The 21,882-nt window shown below is 50.0% G+C and overlaps 10 protein-coding genes across 10 annotated transcripts; 6 read left to right on the top strand and 4 right to left on the bottom strand.

The window, feature by feature from the left end:
- Positions 1-31: 31 nt before the first annotated feature.
- On the bottom strand, positions 32-1,919 carry N7508_008579 (crossover junction endonuclease MUS81; the record flags this gene model as incomplete). The annotated part of the gene is made up of 3 exons (XM_058466642.1): positions 32-1,551; positions 1,608-1,777; positions 1,828-1,919. 3 exons carry the CDS (start codon positions 1,917-1,919, stop codon positions 32-34), a joined length of 1,782 nt encoding a protein of 593 aa, XP_058314488.1.
- Positions 1,920-2,253: 334 nt separating this feature from the next.
- On the top strand, positions 2,254-2,611 carry N7508_008578 (dUTPase; the record flags this gene model as incomplete). Its single annotated transcript, XM_079040913.1, has 2 exons — positions 2,254-2,375; positions 2,434-2,611. 2 exons carry the CDS (start codon positions 2,254-2,256, stop codon positions 2,609-2,611), a joined length of 300 nt encoding a protein of 99 aa, XP_078897037.1.
- A 40-nt stretch (positions 2,612-2,651) lies between these two features.
- N7508_008577 (uncharacterized protein) lies at positions 2,652-2,982 on the top strand (the record flags this gene model as incomplete). The annotated part of the gene is made up of 2 exons (XM_058466641.1): positions 2,652-2,683; positions 2,709-2,982. The coding sequence occupies 2 exons, from the start codon at positions 2,652-2,654 to the stop codon at positions 2,980-2,982; spliced, it is 306 nt and encodes a 101-aa protein (XP_058314487.1).
- Positions 2,983-3,886: 904 nt separating this feature from the next.
- On the top strand, positions 3,887-6,211 carry N7508_008576 (DUF3292 domain-containing protein; the record flags this gene model as incomplete). Its single annotated transcript, XM_058466640.1, has 5 exons — positions 3,887-4,249; positions 4,309-4,437; positions 4,575-5,086; positions 5,142-5,369; positions 5,422-6,211. The coding sequence occupies 5 exons, from the start codon at positions 3,887-3,889 to the stop codon at positions 6,209-6,211; spliced, it is 2,022 nt and encodes a 673-aa protein (XP_058314486.1).
- Positions 6,212-6,693: 482 nt separating this feature from the next.
- Positions 6,694-7,202, bottom strand: N7508_008575 (uncharacterized protein; the record flags this gene model as incomplete). The annotated part of the gene is made up of 2 exons (XM_058466639.1): positions 6,694-6,708; positions 6,777-7,202. The coding sequence occupies 2 exons, from the start codon at positions 7,200-7,202 to the stop codon at positions 6,694-6,696; spliced, it is 441 nt and encodes a 146-aa protein (XP_058314485.1).
- Positions 7,203-7,545: 343 nt separating this feature from the next.
- On the bottom strand, positions 7,546-8,493 carry N7508_008574 (SDR family oxidoreductase; the record flags this gene model as incomplete). Its single annotated transcript, XM_058466638.1, has 1 exon — positions 7,546-8,493. One exon carries the CDS (start codon positions 8,491-8,493, stop codon positions 7,546-7,548), a length of 948 nt encoding a protein of 315 aa, XP_058314484.1.
- Positions 8,494-9,025: 532 nt separating this feature from the next.
- On the top strand, positions 9,026-11,164 carry N7508_008573 (putative C6 transcription factor; the record flags this gene model as incomplete). The annotated part of the gene is made up of 4 exons (XM_058466637.1): positions 9,026-9,131; positions 9,179-9,311; positions 9,391-10,469; positions 10,521-11,164. The coding sequence occupies 4 exons, from the start codon at positions 9,026-9,028 to the stop codon at positions 11,162-11,164; spliced, it is 1,962 nt and encodes a 653-aa protein (XP_058314483.1).
- A 315-nt stretch (positions 11,165-11,479) lies between these two features.
- N7508_008572 (uncharacterized protein) lies at positions 11,480-12,246 on the top strand (the record flags this gene model as incomplete). The annotated part of the gene is made up of 3 exons (XM_058466636.1): positions 11,480-11,559; positions 11,781-11,908; positions 12,002-12,246. The coding sequence occupies 3 exons, from the start codon at positions 11,480-11,482 to the stop codon at positions 12,244-12,246; spliced, it is 453 nt and encodes a 150-aa protein (XP_058314482.1).
- A 714-nt stretch (positions 12,247-12,960) lies between these two features.
- Positions 12,961-15,410, bottom strand: N7508_008571 (ChAPs family protein; the record flags this gene model as incomplete). Its single annotated transcript, XM_058466635.1, has 7 exons — positions 12,961-13,128; positions 13,182-13,556; positions 13,612-14,552; positions 14,605-14,885; positions 14,936-15,060; positions 15,126-15,261; positions 15,388-15,410. The coding sequence occupies 7 exons, from the start codon at positions 15,408-15,410 to the stop codon at positions 12,961-12,963; spliced, it is 2,049 nt and encodes a 682-aa protein (XP_058314481.1).
- A 294-nt stretch (positions 15,411-15,704) lies between these two features.
- On the top strand, positions 15,705-21,826 carry hir3 (putative transcriptional corepressor of histone genes (Hir3); the record flags this gene model as incomplete). The annotated part of the gene is made up of 5 exons (XM_058466634.1): positions 15,705-19,978; positions 20,032-20,254; positions 20,306-20,461; positions 20,517-20,813; positions 20,864-21,826. 5 exons carry the CDS (start codon positions 15,705-15,707, stop codon positions 21,824-21,826), a joined length of 5,913 nt encoding a protein of 1,970 aa, XP_058314480.1.
- Positions 21,827-21,882: the final 56 nt, after the last annotated feature.

Genomic DNA, 21,882 nt, shown 5'->3' with positions numbered 1-21,882 from the left:
TTGAGTAAGCCAATGATCTACTTGATTCCTATTAACTAGACTGCCCCCAAATCTCGGCAATCCGCTTGCTAAGCTCTTTAGCAATCTTCTTCCGTCCAACTACTTCTTGCATGCGGGTCGATATCATAGTCTCCCGCGCACTAGGCTCAAGAGCCATATATGCCTCGATCAAATGCCGCGGCGTCGGCCAGATTTGCTGTATTTCGAGGGCCTTCTCGCCCGTCACACCACGGGTACACATCAGCATCTTCAAGAAAACATCCCGAAGCGTAAGAATATCGGACTTGGAAGTAAGCGCCCCGAAAGTCGAGAATGAAACGCCGTATGTAACAGACGAATCTTGAGAACGGAGATTGTCAAGAATGGTAAGGTAGGAGTCTGTGGCAAGACGGCGGCCGGGGATAAGGGCGACTTTAGAAATGGGAGTTGGCGGGCTGGTATTTTGAGTTGTATTGGAGCTTGATTCTGCTTGTCCAGCGGGAGTTGAGGGTGGGTCTTCGACTCCGTACATCTTTCGTAAGAGAAGTGTCATACGCGCTAGATAGCGGATTGATTCGTCGAGATGTTTTGTCTTTTTGATGAAGTATTCATTGAGGACTTGGGTTGATGCGATAGCTGATGCTACCATTTCTTGGTATTGTGCTCCACTTCCGCTTGTCGAGTCGGGGTGCGTGATTGCGAACTCTTCGATGAGGTATATGACGTTTTTGATGCCTGAGCGACGGAGACGGAACTTTTGTTCATGGAATCGTCCATCTTTGATAGACCCGACTAGGTCGTCAAGACGTTTTCGCTCGATGATCCAGTCGAGCATCACTTCGTCGCCTTCTTCGCCGTGGGCGATGAGGTAGTTCGGGTCATTGCATTTAGCTACCCACATTGCATCGCCCACTTCCAGGGCGCGGACTTGGGGTATGATTCCTTGCTTCTGGAGTTCGCCTGAGATGTAGTCACGATCGGCTGGAGTGCGTACTTCTCGTGTATCTAGCACAAGCTGGATTGTGAAGCTTTTGGGCGGGAGGAAGACAGGCTCGATGTTGGCTATGTCCTGCTCGGTTAGATCATCTTGGGCATCTATTGGTCCATTATCTTCATCTTCAGGTAGTCCAGTGCCCCCTGCTGTATGGCCGCTTTGCGATTGAGAAGTTGCAGATTGGGAGTCACCGGCGAAGGATAGCGTGTTTTGGGCACCAGGCAATGTCTTTTGGAGACGTTTGACGACCTCCCAACCTTCTTCAGAAAGCAGATATTTCCGCAATGGACGACCGTGCTCGTATACAAGGTCTTTCTGAATCAGTGTTTTCATTGAGTTCCAAGCAGTGTAGAACTTCGTCGGGTCAGGAGGCGCTGTGAATGAAGTATCGCAGTATGGCTGAGCCACCTCGATCAACTGGGCCTTGGTCATGCCCTGTGATGCATTCTCATCCTGAGTTCCCAGCCCTAGCATAATGGCATATGGACCAGACCGCAGTGCTGGCACATAGGGCTTGACTTTTCTGGGTTTCTTTGCGGGTTGATCGGAAGTCGCACCATCCGATGTTCTTTTGCCACCTATCGAATTTGGTGAGCCTCTATCTTCAATTTAGAATTTAAATAAGAGCACTCACCTTTATCTGGTGGTTCCGGCATGGGGAGTCCATTTTCTTCACAATAACTCTTGAGTTTGTCTGTTAAACGGTCACATAGTTTTGGCCCCAGTCCGTTCAGCTGCTGCGCCTGAGATGGATGCTGAAACTCCAATGGACAAGATTTCATCGACTCATAAGCCTTCTTATACCTGCGAGCAATCAGACAGGTGAATATCATTGGGGCTCTGGATATACGAACACCGTCACGCCCTTGCTGTTCCGTTCTCTGGCTTGATCTAGCCATTCCTTAATCCACCCCAACAGGAGAGGATTAGCACACTCTTCGCTCATGGCGAGTAGAGCTCCAGGGACAAATTAGGCTAAGCGAATGATCTAAGTCTGGTGACGCGAACTGATGTTTCCTCTTTGGGAACGCGACGCACACGTGCGATAAGAGATAAGACGCCCTTATCGATCTTGATATCACGCGACCAGAGCCAAAGATCTAAATAAAGGCAAAAAGAATTTACCTTGTGGAGTTTGTTGCCGTGGCACCGTGAAATGCCATTGCCGCTGTATTAGCGTACTCGCCTTTAATTCCCGGTTGCGTGACGATGAGCGGCTCTTCCTATAGAGCCTATGACAGTCTTGGTAGCCTCAGCTCAATATATTCCTATCCAACTAGATGTTAAGTACATACGACCACAGGGTGTGGAGAACAGGGCTTCCCGTCCGCTCAGCCGTACTTAAGCCACACGCCGGTAAGTTAGTAGTTAGGTGGGTGACCACTAGCGAATCCTTACTGTTGTATGTTTTTTGCCTTTTTGCTTGCCACTGCACTATCCTCACCACACAAGCTACACAGTTCAGTATCCCTGCACAACACCATGATTCTTAGCGGACTTGATGTCGTCAACCGCCAATTAGTGCGGAAGCTACGCGGTGTCACCCAGCAACAACCATGCGGCATCGACCTTACTCTTCATCAGATCTCCACATGGACCTCCGCAGCGATCATCGACTTCGATAATATGAAACGCTAGGCGGCCGAAACCTCCAGTTTATCTTTCGACAGCACCAGCCATGCTATCTCACTGCACCCGGGCGCGTACTTAGTCGATTTCAACGAAACCGTTCAAGTTCCACGGGATTGCATGGGAAGCATTTTCCCGAGGTCATTGCGAGGTCTGGGGTCGGAATCACTGCTGGTATCGTCGACGCCGGGTATGAAGGTGCTCTAGGCGCCTTGATCGAAGTCAAGAATCCCCACGGGGTCGTTCTGTATCAAAACGCCAAGCTCGCCCAGATTGTATTTGAGGAATTGAGCGAAGCCGTGGAGGGATATAATGGTATCTATCAGTCTTCGACGAGCAGTGTCGGACGCAATGGGACTGGCCAGCCTTCAAACGCCTGAGTCAGGGAGTTACAGTCAACTGCCAGTTAACATAATTCACAAGGTTCTGCTACAGCACAATGCTGCGCCAGGACCCCCTGAACAGGGGTCTACCGATCCCCCCCAACGCAGCTGCAGTCCTAGAATCTGAGCCTAAGGATACTGCGAGGGCAGCCGCTCGGTGAATGAATCCCTTCAACAAGATATCTGTTCCTGTAGATGGTCCAGCAGAGGGTGCAAGACGTAGAAGTGAGAGTGGGCGGGACCTGAGGGACGCCCTGACCGAGGGTCATAGAATGCAAAAGCGGATAGATGGACCTCGAGCTTGGGGGATATCGCTATCGCAAAATCCAAGCTAGACAATGGCGGAAGCACGAACGATCTACGATCTATTTGTGTGGAAAACATTAGCAATGAACTGATCATCGAGTTCATGAGCAAGCATATAGGGGACATTGGTAAGAAAAAGTATGAGAGGAAATGGAAAATTTTCAAAGAAGTTGTTGACTATAATTAAGACGACTATGCAGATGTCCTTGGAGCGACGGTATTGGGCGAATGGCGGCTCATTTCGTCTTGGGAGCGTTCCACGAGGTACGCAACGGATCATGAGAATTTCCACCAGGAAAGAGAATGATGATTTCCAGATCTATTTGAGGTCACGCCGAGAGGAAAACATATTTCTTATTTTATAACAAGTGATACTTGTTTCTATTTTCCAAGACATCGAAGTAATCCCAGACAGAGTGTATTCTTCTGGAATCTATGCTCGACTGGGCCATATAAGCAGTCGATACAAGGCCACACTCTATATATTCTAAAAAATTAAAAGAGTGGATTTTACCTTACACATAACTGAACAAAGACAAAAGATAGAATGAAAGAACAAGTTTGGTTGTGAATTGCCACTGCCCTGATCCACGAGATGACGTCGACAACCCTGTCAACACAGGTCCCGCATACATCATCTCCTACACTCAACATGTTAACGTCCCCATGTCTTCACACAATGTCCAAACCCGATGAATTAGAAAGTGCCCACGATGGCGATACTGCACGTAAGGCCGACTGCCAAGTCAATGCTGAACCAGCGACCCCCGAAGGCCCAACTGACAGCCATGTGCTGTCGCAAGTCGAACAGGATGAAAAAGGCCTCGCACAGAAAGCCGGCGACACCGATGAAATTACCAATGTCGGATGGGGCGTTTCGCCCGACGTTATTGAAGAGTCCTTAGTTGCTGGGTTGTCGAATGAAGACTTGTGGATGCTTATTCGGCGATTCGACCAGGTGCGCTCTTCGACAATCATCCTCTGCACTGGCTTCCGAACTAATATAGAGATTTGCAGCAAGTCTACAGAGTCAAGGCTATGCCTGATACTCCCCTTCAAAACCTGGATCTAACGCGAACTGATGACGATGAATTTTCTCCGGATAAGCTTCGGGCTACGATGGAGCGATTCTACATCACCGTTGTCGTGGGCTTAACGAGTTGCGTCAAGCATATTGCTCGACTTCGGTCATGGAAGGAGCCGCGACGAACGTCGATCTTTGGAGCGGCAAGACTCACTTTCAAATGCTATCTGCCTTGAGAATATTATCTGATATCGTACAGGTTTACCTCGCTGCATGGCTTCTAGATCTATTAGCTCCGACCATGTTTGCAGTTCTACTTGCCTTAGTGGTGCACAAACCACTGCGACCGCTGATGTTTCCTCCAGCGCCAATAGCTCTCGTGGACAAAGATACGGGTGGCGTCCAAAAACCAAAAGCAGGGATCCTTGGCTCCCACGACAGCATCACTGGCGCACCTGAGAAATTCAAGGGTGAGGCAGCTGAGCAAGAAGCAAGCAACTTGGTTGCAAGTGTCGCCAGCGTGGCTGTGGGCAGCGCAGTTGGGAAACACGACCAAGGAGTGCCCGATGATGCACCCTTTGAAGATGACGTGCCTGATGCCATGGATATCGTCGCCAATACTGCTGATGCACAAAGTGCCGCGCATGGAAGAGTACCGACTGATACGCATGACAAAACGCGACAACCTATGCGACAGGGAGTGATGGATGCAGCAAACTTCGCGATGCAAGTCGTGAGTGATATCACAGATACATATGAGAAATTAGGAAAGTGAGTGCAAGACATGTTCTGTGTGTATGGCTCATGCTCAAATCCATCGATCTAGTGCTCTATCGGCAACGGCTCCCTTCCCTCGACTAAAGCCTCGCCTACGTCTAGCAGCCGTGCTAGGACCGGCATGTCTGCTTTCATTACTGACAACAAGTTATGCTTTGATGAAGATCTGTACGCTTTTTGCTGGGTTTGCATTCTTCGGAGACCCGATAATCAGACGAGGAATCAAATATCTGAACCGCCAGTTCCCGAAGTGGCAGAAGGTCATTGAGTTGCAGAAGTATAGTTCTCAAGTCACTACAGCCTTTCATATACTGACAGTCCAACAATAGTTCTCTACTCAAGGGGATTCCAACAAACGCCCAGGTGGCTGTTACCCTTCTCCGCATCGGCGAAGCCAATGCATCACCACTACCACCTCCCCCAGCTTCCCAAGAAAGAGCACCCTCGCGTCCAGCCTCGTTACACCACGAGAAATTGACCCTCGGAGCCACTGATGCAGAAATCAAAGATGCCGCATTAGTCAAACCTGAGCATGAGGAAACTTCCGAGTCCAACTCCGAGTCAGAAAAGGCCCACAAGAAGACACTAGCATCAAGCGTCCTTGGATTCTTCCGGGGAACGACGGCCAGCGGAGTCGAAAGTAAAAGAGGCATCGACCGCCTCCGAGCAGCAGTTGGCTCACGACACGCCAAGAACCGAGTCGGTGTCTTGCGTCATAAGGGCAAGATGATAACGCCGGTCGGGCCAGTCTCATTCGATGCCCGCTACAAGGGCAAACGTGGCACAGCGGTCATTGATTCGACGAAGGAGCCTGCGCTCCTCTACTTCACAACCGATACACTACAAAATGGAGACATTGAGCTAGAGCATCGAAAGCCAGGATCCGTTCTGTTCACCATGCCCGTCTCCGATATCCAGGAAATGAGAAAACTGGGTGGCATGGGATGGAAGGGGAAGTTGGTTGTTGGATGGGCGCTTGGTAGTAAAGAGGTTGTCGATGGGTTGCTCATTACTGGAACAAAACCTAAGCAGACGTATCAGCTTACGGCTATGGGGACCCGGAATCAACTTTTCAATCGGCTTATTGCTATTGATGGACAGGTTTGGGCTAGCTGTTGATTTGTTTGGAGAGGATGCGTGCTAAAACGATACCAGGTTTGGAGGTAAATCCCCAGGGGGTTTTCTTTGCTTTATGGCTACTATGTACGGTGGATTTGGATTTGGATCTCCTGAGTCGTTGAATTTCTTTATGACTGTCAAGATCTAGCCGTCCGCTTTTCGATATACCATATTTGCATTGACGAAGAACAAATAAAGCGAGATTCTGGGGAACCTGCTGTATATGAGAAAAGAATTGAAGCCTCTATGATCGAATGTTAAGCTGAACTCCATCTACATAGGGACCTTTTTTGGGTCACGTAAAAAGTTCCGATCAATTCCACAGATGACAAGTATGTGGTATCAGGGAATCTTGATGAATTAAAGACGAATGGACGTTCTCTCATCAAATACACTCCCATTAACCAGCGAAGAAATCAACAGCAATGCCTACGCAAAACATGAAGCGCCTTGTTAAACACATCAAATTCCCAGTCAAAAACCTAGTACATCCCATTCTAAACAATGAATAAATTAGCACTTCACAGATCCCCCACCAACAAGACAACCCAGAAAGGAAACTCACATCAAACTCCTCATCCTCAGCCTCAAGAATAACATCCGCCATAACTCCGATAGCCAAACCCCTCTGCTCCTCACTAACAGCCTCAACATCAACAAGCCCAGCAAGCGCCTCCCCAACCCAATTCTGACAATTCCAATCCCAATTCGAGGGCTCATTGCGCACAGCCGTGCGCGAACACGCCGCATGAATCATAGCCCTAGTTACCGATTCTGGGACTGTACATACGGGAATCCAGACGATGGGCTCTTCGGAAATAGGGTTTTGGGGGTCCTTTTGGAATTTGAAGAATGGGTGTGCGCCTACTACGTGCAGCCATTCGTTGTCGCCTGTGTCTTTGTTGTAGAGGGCGTGGAGGGCTGTGTGTCTGTATTTTGGGAAGTCTACTGGTATTCCTTTGTAGACTAGGATTGAGAGTTGGGTTGGCATTTTGTTTTATGGATAGTGTTGGAGGGTGCTGGTAGGTGTGGTTTGAAGGTTGAGCGTGGTTGTTTGCTTTGATGGTGGGAGGTGGGGATGTCCGCTAGGCTGAGGTGGTTTACCCCTTGTCTATATCTGAGTTCTTATGCCGTGTCTCACTTTGATAGGCTGGTTATTCTAAGCGCTTGAATATTGAATGCAGCATGAAAGCAGGGGCGCCTTATCTGTACTGCAAGTAGAGTAATTATGTGAGTTGAGATGAGGAATGTGAACATTAGATAGCAACCGACCGCGGGGAACTTGATTCCATTTTGTTTTCAAAATTCATTGAACTTATCTAGACCTGGTTCTTTCACTGCAATTCCTGCTTATAATCCCTGACGGTCTGCTCAAATGACTCGTCACGCTTGAAGCCCAAAGAAATAGCCTGAGTATTATCGAACTGTGTCGGCCAAGACTTCAGAATCGGAATCACTGCAGGATCCTCTTTTTCCGTGAGAAGTGCCAATGCATCCTTGCCGCCCACCTTCTCTAATGCATCCATCATGCCCTGAACCGTGACACAAATGCCAGGCACATTAATCTGGCGAATATGCAAAGGAACCGAGTCGGCAGGCAGGCGGAGTGTGATAAGAAGATTCTGCACAAGTGTCTTGGGTGAGCAGAGCCACGACTTGAACTGTCGGTCTTCAATAGGAATAATGCACTTCTTGCCGTCAAGAGGCTCACGGATCATACCCGACAAGAAAGATGAAGCCGCGGCGGTTGGTGCACCGGGGCGAACCGAGATGGTAGGGAACCGCAGCGTGAATCCGGTAATGAACTTGCGACGGGTATATTCATTCACCAGAGTCTCACAGACGATCTTCTCAGCGCCATAGGAGGACTCCGGGGTTGGGATGACACTGTCGGTGACAATCTCCGGCAAGGGTTGACCATAGACCGCCTGGCTGGAGGAGTAGATGACCCGCACACCTGGGCAAGTGTGCCGCAGTGCCTCGAGCAAATTGCGTGTGGCATCGATGTTGACGCTCATGCCTAGGTCGAAGTTGGCTTCGGAGCCTGACGACATGATGCCGTGGAAGGCGTAGACGCCATCTAGGGAAGAGTCGACAATGTCCTTTGCCCCGGTCAGGAGATCAGCCTTGACGGCTTTTGCATTCTGGGGATGTTGAACGCCCTTGGGAATTGGCGGTTGGTTGATATCGGTTAATGTGACGCGGTAGGATGGGTCGTTCAGTAGTTCCTTTGCGAGCAGCTGGCCGATGAAGCCGGCGGCGCCAGTGATAAGAATATGCATTGTGAAGATGTTAATTGTTAATTGAAAGTCAAAAACAGGGAAACAGTATTATTTCAGTAAAATCGTCGCAGCGCATTTCTCTCCGCATTCGCAACAAGTCCGAGACGATCTGTGGAGGGTCCTCCGCACCGGACTTGGGCCGGTGGACTCGGGAGTCCGGGGTCAATTGGGGCATTGGATGCAAATAAAGGAGTTTTCTGGTGTTGACTACACAATGAACATATTATTAAAACATCAAGTACATGAAGAGTGAGAAGTAACTTTGATATGATATACAGGAAGTAGAGAGAGAAAATGGAGTCAGTGCCACGGAATGCATTTCGGGAAAGTCCAGTCCGGGCACCTGTTTCTGTTGAGATTCCTCTGTTCTTTTGCTCTTCTTCTCTGTAACCTCTCAATATCCCCCGACATCCGAATTGTTGCATTCCTTGATCGTCGACTCGAATCAGCTCAGCTCGCTCGACTCCGAGCTCCCCCCCCACTCCCCAGATTTCGCCCCCTGCGCATGCCCGGAGTATCACCGACTTCCTCAATGGAGGTCTCTACTCCACTGAAACGCTCTGCTGATGACGCTGACTTGGAATCTCCCCGAGAGAACAATCGACGCTCTGCACCAAAGATATCCAAAGCTCGTGCCTGTGAGTGTCTTCCCCACATTGTCTTCGACATTGTTAACTCGGACTAGGCGCTGAGTGCAAGCGCCATAAGATTCGCTGCGAGTTCCGACCGGGTGAGACGACCTGTACGAAATGTATTCGCAGCGGTATCAAGTGCGTCGTGAATGACTTCTCGCAGAAATTCGTCGATGATGACGGGATGTACGTGCGCTACTCGCGAACCCCGCTCCAACCGCTCAGGGAAGCTCCCAGGGCACTTGCTAATCCAATGCTGGTATAGATGGAAATCCCAGGCAAATGCGACAATGCACCAGCTGCAGGCAGCTGTCTCGCACCTCTTGCGACAGGGTGGATTGCCCGAGCTCTCGACATATCCCTCCGGGGACAGTCAGAATGGCCCCAGTCCTGCTGCCTCGCATCATGCCCACCGTCCCTCGATCGATAGATCACAGACACAAAACAGTCATCAGGAGGGACCGGGGGTAGTCATGGATGTCACTCGGGAACCGTCGCCAGAGCAGGACCTCCAAGACCCGGAATTGGTGCCAGCCCCCATGCGCAGCTTATACGAAGTGACGAAATTACGGAATTTGAGAAACAATCATGTCGAGGCACCCAAGCAGACATTGCTGGAAGAAGATTTCATCTCGCGCGGGTTGATTTCGCTCCATGAAGCGGAGGAATTATTCGCCTACTTCAGCCGCACTATGAACCAACTACTCTGGGGCGGGATAATCCTGGTTCATCGCGATCTAACATCAGTCCGTCGCGCATCAACGCTTCTCTCTGCAGCGGTTTTGACTGTCGCAGCACTTCACATACCCAATCGCACTGAAACCTTGAACCGGTGCTATGGCGAGTATGTTTCGCTTGTCTCTAGCATGGCCCTTACGAGAGCCCACACGCTGGATGATATCCGTGGACTTTGCGTGGGCGCATTCTGGCTTTCTGAGTTGAGCTGGAAGCTATCAGGACATGCAGTGCGAATTGCGACCGAGATGGGTCTCCACCAGAGCTACCAGCGCCTGACACGCGGACACACGGATCAGTATGAGCGGGCTCAGCTCTGGTATTTGCTTTATGTCTGCGATCATCATTTTAGTATTGCCTACGGTCGGCCACCGGTGATTCACGAGGATGTAGTGATTCGCAACTATGAGACCTTCCTCGCGCTGCCTATGGTCGTACCTGGAGACATTCGACTTCTGGCCCAAGTAGCCCTATTTATGATCTTGACTGAGGCTTACAGGATGTTCGGCAGCGATACTGAACAAGCGCTGACCGAGGAGGATTTTGGACAGTTGCGCGTATACAACGTTGCAGTGGACCAGTGGCGGCTCCTCTGGCAACCTCGATCTGGTAAGTGATCCAGTGCGTCAATGATTATTGCTGAATCTAACATTTCTTCAGCTGATAGCGCCTATGTACGAACTTATCCCTCAAAAGGGGTGGTTCTACACTACCATTTTGCCAAATTCCAACTGAACTCGCTTTCCCTCAGAGCGCTGTCCCCATCCAACACCCCCGTATTTTCTATGGACCGCAAAGAATCAGCCAACATCGCGATTTCCTCGGCTATGGCATGTCTCAACATGGTACTCGAGGAGCCTGATATCCGAGATGCGATAGTCGGTGTTCCCATCTTTACTCACACTATGGTTACATTCTCCGCCGTGTTCTTATTGAAGGTCGCCATCAACTGGAACACAGCCTACCTCAGTATCAATGCGCGCCAGGTGCGACGACTAGTCGAGCGAGTAATTGAGCTTATGAACTGCGTCTCTGCAGGCGAACGACATCTAACACGTCACATCGCGCGTGGGCTGGGTAAGATGCTTGAGCGCTTCGACTCGTGGGAGACAACCTGGCAATTCCGAGGGAGCAACGAGACACCGGTCGTCGAAGGACGCGAGGTGCCCGGAGGCGCAAACGCCATGGCACAGGGATTCCCTCCGCCAGATTTGATTTATGGCATGGTCGGCACGTACGGATTCGGTCTTGACGAAAACCTGCTTGACCCGAGCATGGCGGATTTCGAATTCCTAACACAATGAGATGAGCAAGAGCAGAGAGCAGAGCAAGAAAAAAAAGTACAGAATACCCCAGCGAGACATAAATAGCACGGAATGTAGCAAGAATCCTGGCGACACGCACCACCAACAGCCACGCACTTGTAAGCTATCAACTTAACCCTAAACCATGTCGTCACCGTCACCTCCGCTTATGCCCCCTCTCCCTTGGTTCGACCCCCCTTCCCTCAGCTTGGAGCTCTCTCTTTTCTTTCCCTCTTCCCTTTCTCCTATATATTCCTCACCCCTACCTACGCTCCCCCACAAGAATTCTCCCTGCTTCCCCCCTAATTCCTCACAATGTCCACCCGCAAGAGAGGTCGCGAACCCGAGGAGGAGCTCCAAGCCCTCCCTAGTGATGACAGCGAAGAGGAAGAAGAGTAAGTTTCTAAGTTCTAGTTTCTGTTCTACCTCCACCCCCCAATTACGATTTCAATTTATCCCGTCGACCTTTGCGCCGACACCTCGCGCATCCTTCTACCCCAATTCAATGCAATTATAACAGTCGCGCGTCAATTGTGATAGACTAATTAACCTACTATCCCTCACGCGCAATCCTGAATTTCAATTTCCAAAGCACTGACCCGACACCCCCAAATAGGTATGAAGACTCTGAACCTGAACTAGAGGAAGGAAGTGGCGAAGAAGAAGAAGAAGAGTCAGCCTCGGCCTCAGACGAGGATGAAGAAGAGGAAGAAGAAGAAGAAGAAGAAGCTGCCAAAGCACCAGGTATGATATCTCTCTTTATTCCCTCTCCAGCCCCAAATCTTAGCTCTTCCATACCACAATCCACACTCAACACCACGCTAACAACGACCGCAGCCCCAAAGAAACGAAAAACCGCCCCGAAAGTTGTTGACGACGACGAAGGTGTCGAAGTCGCCGAGAACGGCGCCAAAGACGAAGACAAAGACGAGGAAGAACTCGCCGACGAGGGAGAGGAGGAAGCCGTTGATGCCACGGCGGAGAAGAGCGGTCCTGCTGCTGCGGCTGTTAAAGCTAAGGGTGGTGACGTTCCTAAGGAGTCTGATCTTCCTGAGATTGAGGAGGCTGAGAAGGATGAGTAGGGGGCTTAGTGATGCTTTATTCCACTATTGATCTGAGATGTTTTGAGTGTAAGATGGCTTTGTCTCTGGTGTATGAGTTATAAGATAGGAATCTATTGAATGGGGTTGATTTGATTTTTATTGATTGCTTTGGGATAGCACTGGATTCTATCCATGATAGCACTACTGGAGTAACTTAGGGCTTCTGTAGATCTCATGGTAGATGGTGGTTATAAGTTAGATATAGCGTGACTAATTCTTGCTAGTGACCAATCCCGTTTAGTTTTCTTTCAGACTGGGGCATAGCGCATATCAAGCGTTGGTAACGTCTACATGACTGGCTAATTATCTGTCGGATCCATATCCATTGAGTTTAAATGTAGTTCTTGGATTGTTTAGATGTAGCGGCATGGGATAGAACCTGACAAAATGAGTAACGGCGCTTGCTACCAATAATACAAATGAATCCTAACCACATCTATAGTGGACCCGCTGTACTGCACTTTCAAGTAATTGATGAGAAATTCGTAGGAAATATGTACTCTAAGAAAACTACCTAGGAACAATGGATTTGACAAGAGGAAATGGAGAAAAAAAACGTGTCATCAATCAAGGATGGTCATTAGCCCTGTCTGCGCCCGCTTTCTATCTTGATATCGACATCCAGGGAAGACATTAACACTATGACCTCGTAAAGCTAAGCAATGTCGTCCTTATTTTGTTACCGTGCGCAACTTAGGTATCGCTACCACTGCTGCGGAATGTCGCGCAGAGCTGGCAGTACTGGTGAGTGAGGTCCAGGACGGGTTGAGGGAGGTTGGTGGCTTGGACGATGCTGCGGACCTTGACAGCACCTTCATCTTCGATGAGCTTGCGGACGAGGAACAGGAGCTCGGGAGAGAACTAGAACTGGTTAGCCATGGATAAAGAGGTTATTTGCGCAAGAGGAAATATACCTCGGAATACCAGCGATATTGCCAGGCGATGAGGCGGATGAGGGCACCAAGCATGCCTCGTGTGTCATTTCGCTGCTCGTACAGCTTCAACACACCGCGCATAGCCTTCGGCGAGAAACGAGTGGCCAGGCAACTCTGATAGGCCTCAATGCTCTCGTCGAAGTGGTGCAGTCGCTCTGCGAGCTCACCAAGAATTTCCCACTCGGTCGCGGACTTCTTGTACTCCATCGCTTGTTGACGGAACTGGGCCATCTCGGTTCGCCAGATGGTGTAGATGCGGAGGTCCTCATAGAGAACCATGAAGAGGTTATCGAGCCACCTTTCACATAGACGCTTGTTACGGAATTGTGTGTATGTGGCGTGCGATGGATCGGGCTGTAAGATAAAAGTCAGTATGTGCTCATATATATGTCTTGTAGTATGCACTTACATCCTCGTTGCCAGACTTGACAACCTCTGAAGCCACTGTCTGCTCGGGTCTTTCGAGAGGGCTCTGGGTGTGGTTTTCATCGCCGTCTCCATTGGGTGTTTCTTCTGTGGATCCAGCCGCGCTAGGTCCATTCACTGAACCAGTGTCATCCTCCTGTTCAGCGCTATCTCCGTTCGTCTCGGCTTCCAGTGACTGGACAGGTTTGGGGACATGTTGCCGCTCAACACGATATTCTTCCTCCATCACGAATACCTCGCTGCGAACCTTCAGAAGTTGGTCCCAACCGATAGCAGCAGCAATCTTGGTTAGAAGATTGTATGCCTTCAAGAAAGTACCCTGGTAACTAGCAGCATGGATCTTCCGGAGAGAAGGGTGGACAAAGTCATGAGGGTCTCCCTGCTTAGGCTGGCCCTCGTCGATTTCATCGAGAATGCTTTCGGCAAGGATGGGAAGCATGATACGTGATGGCTGGGGCATGCGGGGTGTGTCCTTGTCTTGATATGTGAACATCGGACAGGAGTTGAGAGTCAAGAGCGCCAGATCCCACTGCTCCATACCAACATATACCTCCGCCAGACGTGCCCATGTGCTGAATTCACTCGGGGCAGCAGTCACGGCCCGCTTGGCACATTCAAGCGCCATATCGCCTTCGCCCTTGCTCTGGCAGAAGTTTGCCTGGCAGTCTAGCAAAGCGTAATCCATCGGTACATCTTGTAAAGCATCGTACATCAGTCGCACCGCTTGTACTTCCTCGTCTGCCATCATCTGTACACGGGCGAGCAGAGACGAGACTTCCACATCCTTCGTGCGGAGCTTTTCGAATAAATTGATACCGGAGGTGTAGCGACCGGTGGTGTGAATGTACTTGAGGACACCCGATGTGAGGTGATTGCTCACAGTGTTGGGGACCTGGGTCTCGGGGTCGGAGCTCAGCTGGCGTCCTGCGCAATGTCAGTACTGGGTACAACGAATGAAATGCCGGGTGTTCTGTACCTAGGAAGAAAAGCTTCTCGGCAGCATCCAAGAACTTGTGTTCCATCTCCGTATTTGTCACTGGGTTGAATCGTCGGACTCCGACAATCTTCTTGACAGCATCTCCACTTCCGTCATCGGCGTAAAGGTAGGCTCTTAGCACGGCGCAAAGGAATGTTTCAAGCCAGAGGCTTTCGGTTGCAACCCGCTTGTCACCCCGTTCGTCGATGCAGTAGCTCTCCAAGCTTCCAGGGATCTTGACTTCAACGCGCATGTCGAGGTGGGAGAAGGCATTGTAGCAGCTGTATAAATATCAGCACACATTGACAGCTATACCGATAGTGAGTCTGACCAGTAGATTCCTGATACCACTTTGTGTGTCTTATCGAGGGGAGAGAATGTGAGGGTGTTCACGTAGGCGGCCAAGCTTGCAGACGAGGAGGCATCAATTCCGGTGACATGATGATAAACGCCGGTCTGTCATAGATGGAAACGAGTTAATTATTTGCATGGATCACACATATTCAAAGACATAAGCGTACTTGGCGAGTTGAATTGGAATTGGCCTTGGGTTGCTTGACCAAATATACCAAGTCTGGGGGGCCTAATTCCCGCAAGCTCTGCAGAGATTCTGTTCGCGCATCAACAGCAACAAAGATATCCTCCTCTTCATGGATTCTAAGGAGTAATCACGAGGTCAGTCACAATTCCTGCAATTTGCGCACTTGCAGCTATCGCCCATTTGGGGCAATTGCCATGCGTGCGCAGCCCGGGGAACACGTAAACGGGGATAGAGCGACATACTCAGGGACAGCGGGCGCGACCATGGCGCCTGCAGAAGCGCGGTGAATTTAATGAGGGTATCTGAAGTAAAACAGAATAGGAAAAGTGAAAGAAATCCAGGGGGTGCACTGAGGGGTGAAGGTGAATCTGGACTTCAATTGTACTGTTCCCCCAAAGAAAGGTGTCAGGCCATAAGGCATTCAGGCATCCAGGCAACATCTTCCCCGATCTGGTCAACGCGTGATAACGTGTCTGATAACCAATCCCGCATTCAAGGGTTTCCAGCCCTTCTTTCGACAATCTAATATTTAGAACCGAATGACCCCCGAGCTCGCGTCATGTCGAGCTGGGTCGCATTGAACGTTGAGCCTGATGAGGCTGTCGAAGAGGAGGTTGACGACACCAAGGAGCTCCAGATTGAGGAAGCTTTGAAGCTATACCACAGTGCTTTGAAACTACACGCGCAAGGCCCCGAGTTCTACTCCCAGGCAGCTGAGGCATATGAAGCTCTTCTCAACTCTGAGATCTTTAAATACCCAGAGTCCATCTCCGATTTCAAAGGGGGCGCATTCGAGGATGCGCAGACCCAAGAAACCTCTGATGGAATCGCAGAACCGATCGGCGAATTCAATGTCAACGATTCCACCTCCAGTTTATTTCAGACCCTTTACCTTTCCTACAAAAACCACGGCAAATATGTCCTTGATGCGGTCCAAGAATCTATACGAACAGCACCGAAGACACCCGAATCCGAGAAGGAATCACAAAAGAAGTTGACGGAGGCGTCAAGGAAAGCGCTGCAATCCTTCGGAGATGCCTTGGAGCGAGATGATTCAGATCTGAATTTATGGAGACAAAGTGCGAGACTCAGCAGTACCTTGCAGAGCCATCGCTTGTCGCGGTACTGCTTGGAGAGCGTACTAGCAGATGATGACAATCGCCTGGAATTGCGTCCGGAGCAGCTCGGCCTGGAGGAGATATTTGCAGAGCAACGCCTTCGAAGCACCCTAGAGGCCCTTCTCGACAAGCTGTCTGCCTCGCAGATTCCCGTCAAACGACCCAAGAAGGCTTTATTGAAATATTTAAAACAGCATGAGGATCCTTACCCAAATCTACCTGCTATGCCGGCCAATTTGCGGGACATCGATTCGTCCAAAGCACCTCTCGCAATACATACTTCCATCAGATATATCACCCCCGCAGCTCTGACCTGGGAGTCGGTTGGAAAGGCACTTCTCCACGCCCTCGATGAAGATGATGAGGCCTCGCTTTCCGCTGTTCCAAGTCGGTCAATCGGCATTGTTCTACCGACAAGAGGCTCTGAGGCTCCTGGCTCACCGACTGCAAAGCTAGAGGACGTGGAGATGACAATGGAAGACGATGGGCATGAGAAAGCAACCGAGGAGAACGAAGTCGACGCGGAAACGCTTCAGACAACTGAGCAAGAAACAAGAGCCGAAGACCCCGAACCTGAACCCGAGCAAACCAAGGAGCCCGCAGAGCCAGTCGAGGAATCCACAAGCATCGATCAAAGCGCAGAGAAGCAATTGATGGAATCATTAGAGCGCCAATCAGCACAACCTCCAGATCAGCAGGCCGAAAATGATGAGACCAATGCTGAGGACCTTGACCCGAACTCTGCAGCAGCCGCTCGCAAACGATCGTCTGCGTCAGCTGCCAACGAGGAGCCAGAGGGAGGACGGATGAAGAGCAGACGGACACGTGCCCGCGAATCGAACGCCGACGCCCTGGTAGTGCCCGAGGAAATCGCTTTTGATCAAGAAAAGTACTACGAAAACCGCCTGGAGATTTTCGTCAACGCCGATGATTGGATGTTCAGCACCATTGATTCTCTGTTTTCGAAAGTCGGAACCGAGGCTCTGGGGGGCATCGCGAGTATAAGGGCAAAGTGCTCGACAAGCGAATCAACAGATACACCCGAAGACGTTGAAACACGATTATTCCAGGATTTACGCGGTATTATCAAGACATGGGATGACGAAAAGTCTCGATTGATGCAACAAAAAGACGAACTTTCACCCTTGAAGAAGGATATCCACGGTACAAGCAAGTCGGGCTTGGCTGTGTTCCTCGAACACTCACGGAAGGGTGCCCGGAAACCAATTGTTGCGGAAGATCTTCCCGCCGGGGAGCACCTATATGACTTCTCTGACTCCATTAACAGTGAATGGCGACACCCGCATGACACCTCTTTTCACTGGGTCAAGTGCCTTCTGATGCCAAACTTTGGTCGAGAAACCCCAGACTGGTCGACTGCGCAGTCGGCATACAGGCGATTCCTGTGGCCGAAAGAACTGAAGAGTACTTTGGTGGATCTCTTACTCCGTGAAGATGAGTTCATCTACAAGAGGTCTGCTAAGCTGATTGCCGATCTTGAAAGCCGAATTCTTGACGCAAGCAGTGATGCTCCTTTTGAATATAAGGCCAGGGACTTCTTCGAACTTGAGATGATACAATCTCTCTATGAACTTCATTTGGATATATTTGCTTCAATTGAAACCCTCGGCAACAAGACTATGTTGACACGACTCTCACAAAGTGACAAGCTGAGTCGTTGGGGCATGCTAGCCCGATCAGCCGTGGATCATTTTGTCGAGAACGGACCGTCTGGTGATTGCCAAAAAGACATCACACTCCGTCATTTGTGGACATCTGCATTCCATGTAAATCTTGCCGGAGAGGCAGAACGGGAGCATATCTTGCTTTGCCTCCAAGACCTGAAGCAAATCCTACAGACCCTTGGAAATCCAGACACCAACCTCATAAACAATTCCACCATGTCTGAACTGTCTGCGGCTGTGATAGACCAAGAAGTGTTGAAGCTCAAGTGTATGGACTTCTTTGCCAAGGTCTTCAACTCTGACTCGGAAGATCCTGTGTCTCTCATCGAGGCAATTGAACCCATTCTTGAGCCCTCGTCGATTGAGTATGCGGAATCATTCGAGAACGACACGAATCGTCCAACATCGCACCTCAGCGAAATGGCTGCCTTCTTGGACCGTGGAGATGCTACATTGCGCCTATTTTTGTGGCGCAGACTTCTAGAGGCATACCAAGCCATCGACTACCCACCTAAAGTTGTCTCCTGCTATCTGCGAAGCATCGAAGTGGTAATGACAGAACTTGAGGCCGCGAAACACAGCGAAGAAACAAGTCGACACCGTCAAGTATCTTTGCTCAGTTGGCTCAAGGCTCTGGATGGCATCATGGCCAAGGCTATACCACTTGTTCTTGAAGAGTCAGACAAGGCCTACGAATGTTTAGACCAAGAGCATCTCCAAACATCCATGTCTGCAGTATCTCGCCTTACTAGACTGTTGCACAGCTTTGTCCTATTTGAGGATTCGGTGCGGGTCGGCCAAACTTCTGGACGTGACCTCCGAGCATCATTAACGAAGTCGCTTGAAAACTTCAAGGATAGGATGCGAGAGCTGTACGTTCGCTGTTGGATTCTACAGTATACCCTTTTCCTGGAGGCAATTGCTCAGAACAAAGAGCTTTTCGACGACGCGCTCGAAGATCGGATTCACTTCCTTCGTTCCGTCCACAATGCATTGGGCGTCCGATCAATGTGCCGGTACTCACAGAGGAAGTTCTTGAAACTTCTCAAAGCTGAGCTCTTTGACCTCGAGACGAAAGGAGACTATGAATTCGATGTGTGCCAAATTCTTTACGATCTACACGGCATCAAGTTTTCTCCATTCGATGGAACAATGGATCATGGGTGTCCTTCGGAGAAGCTGGATCGCCCTACAGCTATAATGATGATCGATTTTGTTTTGCAACAAGCAAATAAGATGAACATGAAGGACTTGTCAAAATCCGAACTGAAGACGACGATCGAAAAAATGCAGACAGCAATTGGTATCGCCAAGGCTACGTCTTCGCAGACACCACAGCTGATTTTCAATCGTCGGATCATCAATGCCTATCTTAAAGCCGCACTGAACCCATCTAACCTTCTCCGAGCCGTTCAAGGCATTACAGAGCTTTCAACAACAGTAGTTCCAACTGAGAATGCAAAGATTGCTGCTAAGGGATGGTTTTTCCTTCTTGGCCATGCCGCCTTGACCAAGTTCCGTTCTCAAAAGCGTCTCAGCCCTGGTTCAACAAGTGAGCTCGATGATGCCATCAGCTTCTTCAGGCAGGACCTGGAACATGGATCAGGAAGATGGGAAACTTGGTTCAGACTGGCACAGGCATACGACTCCAAGCTGGATGAAGATATAACATGGACCGCAGACAAAATTAACAACAGCCGCGCGGATCTAGCAACACTCCAACGAAACGCTATTCATTGCTATGCAATGGCCGTTTCAACAGCAATCAGGACCGCAGAGCCAACGGCAGAGACGAGAGCCTTGATGTCGGATCTTTACTCTGACTTCGGTATTCGTCTGTACTCATCTTCTCGCGAGCCGCTGTCCATGGGTGCCTTCAGCGTAGAAGGTTTTCCTCGGCATTTCAGCAGCGAAGAGAGTCAGCAGATGTACAAGGGACAGCCTTTCAAAGAAATGTCGGAATACTCGGTGTGGAACTTTGCCAGCAACCTTCTCAAACGGGCAGCCGTTGACAAGTCAAAACGATGGATGTAAGTAACAGCCTGTGGTCTCGCACAAAATTCAAGGATGCTAACGTGAACAGGACCCATTATACGCTTGGAAAGTGTCTCTGGAAGATGTACAACAGCGACGATTCTCTCAGGACGAGCCCAAAACGGGTTGAGATGCAAGAGGTGCTGGATGCTCTTTTCGATGCGATCAATGCACTGCCACAGCGAAGAGACTCGCGCTCTGACCCGATCTTTGAACCGCACTTCAAACTCTTCTCTTTTGTGCACAAGCTAGTTCTTCGAGGAAAGATGACGGTTAGTGGCATCCTTTTTGGTTTGAGTGATCTGTACTGACAATTTTATTAGCCTACCGAAGGAAGCAAAGCCTTACTCGCTACCCCTTGGGCCAAAAAGGTCGATGTTCCTGAGAATATGGATGCATGGAACTCATATATGATGGAAGTTCTTCGAAAGTTCAAGAGTGCTGATAAATCCAATTGGCATCATCGGATGGGCGTAAAGGTATGTCTCCCCTCTCCCGTCTGTTTCCAGCGGTTCCAACATTGATAATCCATAGGCTGCGCATTTGGTTTACGACGGTCAACCAAACCCTGCTGCTGCGATTGCTGCCAAGCACGAGTTATCCCAGATCTTCACCAAGACACTCACCATCCAAGTCTGGCGCCCTGAATTCGAACGCCCAGGTAGACATTTCGTCTATACCACTCGATATGTATACTTCTTCGTCGGCCTGCTTGATCAGTTAGATGATCGCGCAAGCTTGGATCAACTATTACGTCGCCTGAGAAAGAAGCAGGGCGATTTCCTCAATCACACCACACTCTGGGAGGATAGTTGCCTGAAGTATGCGAAGGTAAGCCCAGGTGATCCGAATATGACCCTCTCCAATACTAACAATTCTAGCTCATCCGCCGTGCAGCAAATATCAACGAAGGACATGAAGACGGCGTCTTCAAACCAATCGGATGGGAAGAATTCTCCACCAAAACAGCTCGCATGGAAAGCCTACCCAAACTATCACCAGAGAGCCAACCCCTCCTGGAACTCCTCCGCGAAGCCCTGGAACTAAAGAAACTAAACAACAACCTGATGAAAGTCACCATGTTCGAAGATCTAATCGCAGATCTCTACGCCCGCGTCTACGAAGTTAATATGCCCCTCCTAGTCGAGCAAGTCAACGACGAAAACAAAGAAAAAATGAACCTTACCCACCTTCTCATGACAGGCGAAGCTTCCGCCGAAACTTCTACACCACCTACTCCCCTCCCTACTTCTGATACCCCCGCCCCGCGTGGCCGTACTAAGGGTATTGCCCGTCGCGATATCCAGAAGCGGGCTGATACGATCGTTAACACGAAGCTTGCTCGTCGTGCTCCTGCGAATCAATTGACCGCTCCGGGTGAGAATGACCCTCCCTCTACGCCGCATGGTGCGTCTATGCCTGGTGTGGTGTCGACTCCTGCTGGTGGTGGTACAGGCAAACAGCCTCCTGCGAGTGGAGATGGCGCTGCTGGGCAGAAGGGTCAGCATGATAGTGCTGACGAGAGTGACGTTGGCGAAGGCGAAGATCAGACGATGCTCGATGAAGGGAATTCGACGCTTTTCCCAGCAGTTACTGATGCGGAGGAAGGCGGGACTGGGGATGAGGGTGCTGATGAGGGTGATGGGGAAGATAATGAGGATGAGGGCGAAGAAGGGAATGGCGATGATGATGGAGAGGAAGATGAGGAGACGCAGGACGAGGAGGCAAAGGGCAATCTTACTGCTGAACAGTCTGCTAATGAGACGGAGACTGAGCCTTCCGCTGGGAAGGCGGTTGCATCTAAGGGTGACCCTGACGCAATGGAGATCACCTTGATTGAGTGATTATTGACTCGGGGTTCATCAGAAATGTGAATTTTTTTTTTTGCTTATTTCAGATA

Source organism: Penicillium antarcticum (genome assembly GCF_028974205.1).
Source record: "Penicillium antarcticum strain IBT 31339 chromosome Unknown utg000009l_segment0_segment0, whole genome shotgun sequence".
Classification (NCBI taxonomy): domain Eukaryota; kingdom Fungi; phylum Ascomycota; class Eurotiomycetes; order Eurotiales; family Aspergillaceae; genus Penicillium; species Penicillium antarcticum.
This window is presented reverse-complemented; position numbering and strand designations above follow the sequence as displayed.